This window comes from Cicer arietinum, chromosome 7 (genome assembly GCF_000331145.2).
Source record: "Cicer arietinum cultivar CDC Frontier isolate Library 1 chromosome 7, Cicar.CDCFrontier_v2.0, whole genome shotgun sequence".
Classification (NCBI taxonomy): domain Eukaryota; kingdom Viridiplantae; phylum Streptophyta; class Magnoliopsida; order Fabales; family Fabaceae; genus Cicer; species Cicer arietinum.
In genome coordinates this window covers 48,442,906-48,445,730 of record NC_021166.2, presented here as the reverse complement: position 1 = coordinate 48,445,730, position 2,825 = coordinate 48,442,906, and the positions used below count along the sequence as shown (strand labels likewise).

At 28.8% G+C, this 2,825-nt stretch overlaps 1 protein-coding gene across 1 annotated transcript; it reads right to left on the bottom strand.

Annotated features, from left to right (window-relative positions):
• Window positions 1-969: 969 nt before the first annotated feature.
• Window positions 970-2,458, bottom strand: LOC101508521 (aspartic proteinase CDR1-like). Its single transcript, XM_012719429.3, has one exon. The coding sequence runs from the start codon at window positions 2,391-2,393 to the stop codon at window positions 1,041-1,043; it is 1,353 nt and encodes a 450-aa protein (XP_012574883.2). The 5' UTR covers window positions 2,394-2,458; the 3' UTR covers window positions 970-1,040.
• Between the last annotated feature and the right edge of the window lie 367 nt (window positions 2,459-2,825).

Here is a 2,825-nt window from a genome sequence, read left to right as displayed (position 1 = left end):
TCAATCTTAGGAAAACCTTATGATTACACCGGCAAATCTTCTGAGTGTCTATCATTTTTTTGTGGTTTTGATTTCAAAACAACGTAGCTTTGTGATTAAGTTGTGAAACATGTTTTATTTTTGTGTTTTGTAACTCTTGTAATTTCAACCCCAACTTGTCAATTGTTAGATTGATTTCATACATCCATTTTTATGTATTTTTGTTTGTTTTCTAATTCCATTTTTATTCGGTTAGAAGTGCAATGAAAGTTACAATATAGAAATTGAAAATTGTTTGAACGTAATTCATAATTGCAATCTCAAATCCTACCATATCCTTGTGTGTAATATTTGCAGAGAATGGAAAACAACTTTGGTAGGGAAGGAAATGAAAAGGCAAGACATAAGAATTTGTAGCAAAACAAGAGTCACATACTCTTTAAAAAAATAATCTTACGTGAATTGTCATCTTAATCTCAATAATTCCTCTCACTTTTATACTAGAGATGTATTACAAATTCATTGTTGGACAGAAATATATTATCACATAGATTTTATATATAAATTTATTTGATGTGTTATTGAATGTAATTAACTCAAAATTAATATTTCATTAATTTTTATTAAGAAAAATAATTTTGATGAATTTTATTGACATAGCAAATAATTTTGTTTTAATTTTAAATTTTATAAATATAATTTATGTGATAGTAGTTTTTAATTCAACGGTAAATTTAAAAATATAATATACATATTAAAATTATTAAATATGTCGTAATATGAAATTTGACTGACACCGTACCGTACCCATATAAAATATGTATTTTTGTTTATAAATGAGTGCAGACTAATATGTCTTAAGAATATGTTTCCATCCCGTAAAAATAATATGTTTCGTTCTTGTCCAAAAAGCGAGTAAAAAAAAAAAAGTTAAAAACAAAATAAAATATAATGATCAACCGTTTGTGAGTTAAACTTTGATATATTAATTAGAGATGGAAAAAATACAAATTTTATTATCAATTGACAGAGCAAGTAAACAAAGTCTACATTGAATACACTCAATGGAGTTTGGTACAATCAGTAGACTTAAACGATACATGTTTTTTAACGAGATCGTAACCAACTAATAAGTTTTGTTGAGCCAAGTTTCCGAAGATGGCACCTGATTCAGTTGAGGCAAAAGCAAAACAAATAATTCCATCCGCAACTTCAATAAATGTGCCAATAGAAGCCAACTTCACGTCTGCATCTTTAAAATGTAAAGTGATTGTAGGAAAATTATATTTATGTGAGGGAATAGAATAACAAAGGTTCAATATATTATTTGGATCACGAGCACGCTTCAATTTAACCAATTTTGCAACCGCTGATTCCAAATTAATATAAATCTCGGTTGGTAAAAGTGTCAATGTTGTTCCAGAATCAATTATGATGTTACCTTCTTCACTACCTCTTGACGGGTCTCTAAATTTTATTCTTTCGTTTCCGACACTAATTGCTTCCAATGTCAAATAATAAAAAACTTCTTTGGGATTATTACTTAAAGGAGTTGAGACAGTCCCATGACCTGAAACCACAGCAGCATGTCCAAAATTGAGTTTACTCGTTATGTTTGACTCACTCCACATTGGTACCAAACAATAAGAGAATTTTCCACTGATTGACGATCCCAATTGTGTTGTAAGGGAAACATGCCCCCTTCCAAGACCAACTATACCAGAGCTTTGACCGTGAAATGACACTGTATTTTGAGTTCCACATCCTATCACAGTTTTAGGAAATGAAATAGTACGGCCAGTGGTAGAATCTAATGTAAGAGTCTCAGTAACAAGATCTCCTTGCGAACGTGATTGATCACCATACTGAATAGTATATTCACAAGAATGACGTTTAGTACATTGAGTGTCTGACACATATTTACATGTTTTAGATAAACAAGGAATACTTTTGTAACTTGATGATTTTGAAGGATCAAACATACCAGATGTTTGGTTATAACAATGATGACAAGGTTTACATTGAAGCCAAACAATGTCACTACCTGTATCAACAATTCCATATAGTTTGAATGGTGGGGTACCAATGGAATAGCTCATGAGATATTCACCATTATCAGGAGTTACAATCGATTTAGGTGTTTTAATGAGAGAATCTTTGTAGAAATGATTGACTCGATTGATGGAACGACGCAGGGCATTAGAAACATGTTGGTATTTGTTTTGTGTAGAATGGTAAAATGGTGATTTTGAAGAATCACGGTGTATGAGTTCAACATTAAAACCGTCATTTAAGGAATCGGAAAGAGAAACAACGAAACAAAGGAAAAATAATACAAGAGTAAAAAAGGAACAAAGTGAGTTCATTGTTGCTCTCGTATAGAAATATATGGAGAGATTTGAATTGTTATTCATTTTTTCTTCTATAGGGGCTTTTTATACGACTGGATTTTATCGATGCTAGAATAAAAAGCTAGATAGTCTTTTGTTAAAAATATAAAAAAGGAAGAATGTAGAGAGACACACATAAGAATTGGAGAAATATATTTACGCTACTTTATTATTATAATAATAATACCTCTACTAGTGTCGTTATCTGTGTTATACATGAATTATTACATTTAAGTTATTTTGTTATATGCTTAATGATTATTTTGTAAAATAAAATGTATTTTAAAATCATAAATATAATAAATTTATGATTTGTCAAAATATAAAAATATACTAAATTAATATAATAAAGGTATTAAAATGTCAAAAATCATAAATATAATCAAACCTTTTTAATAAATAATAATTTTAAATATTATACTATTTATTTGAAATTTTCATAGCTAAATAAATTGG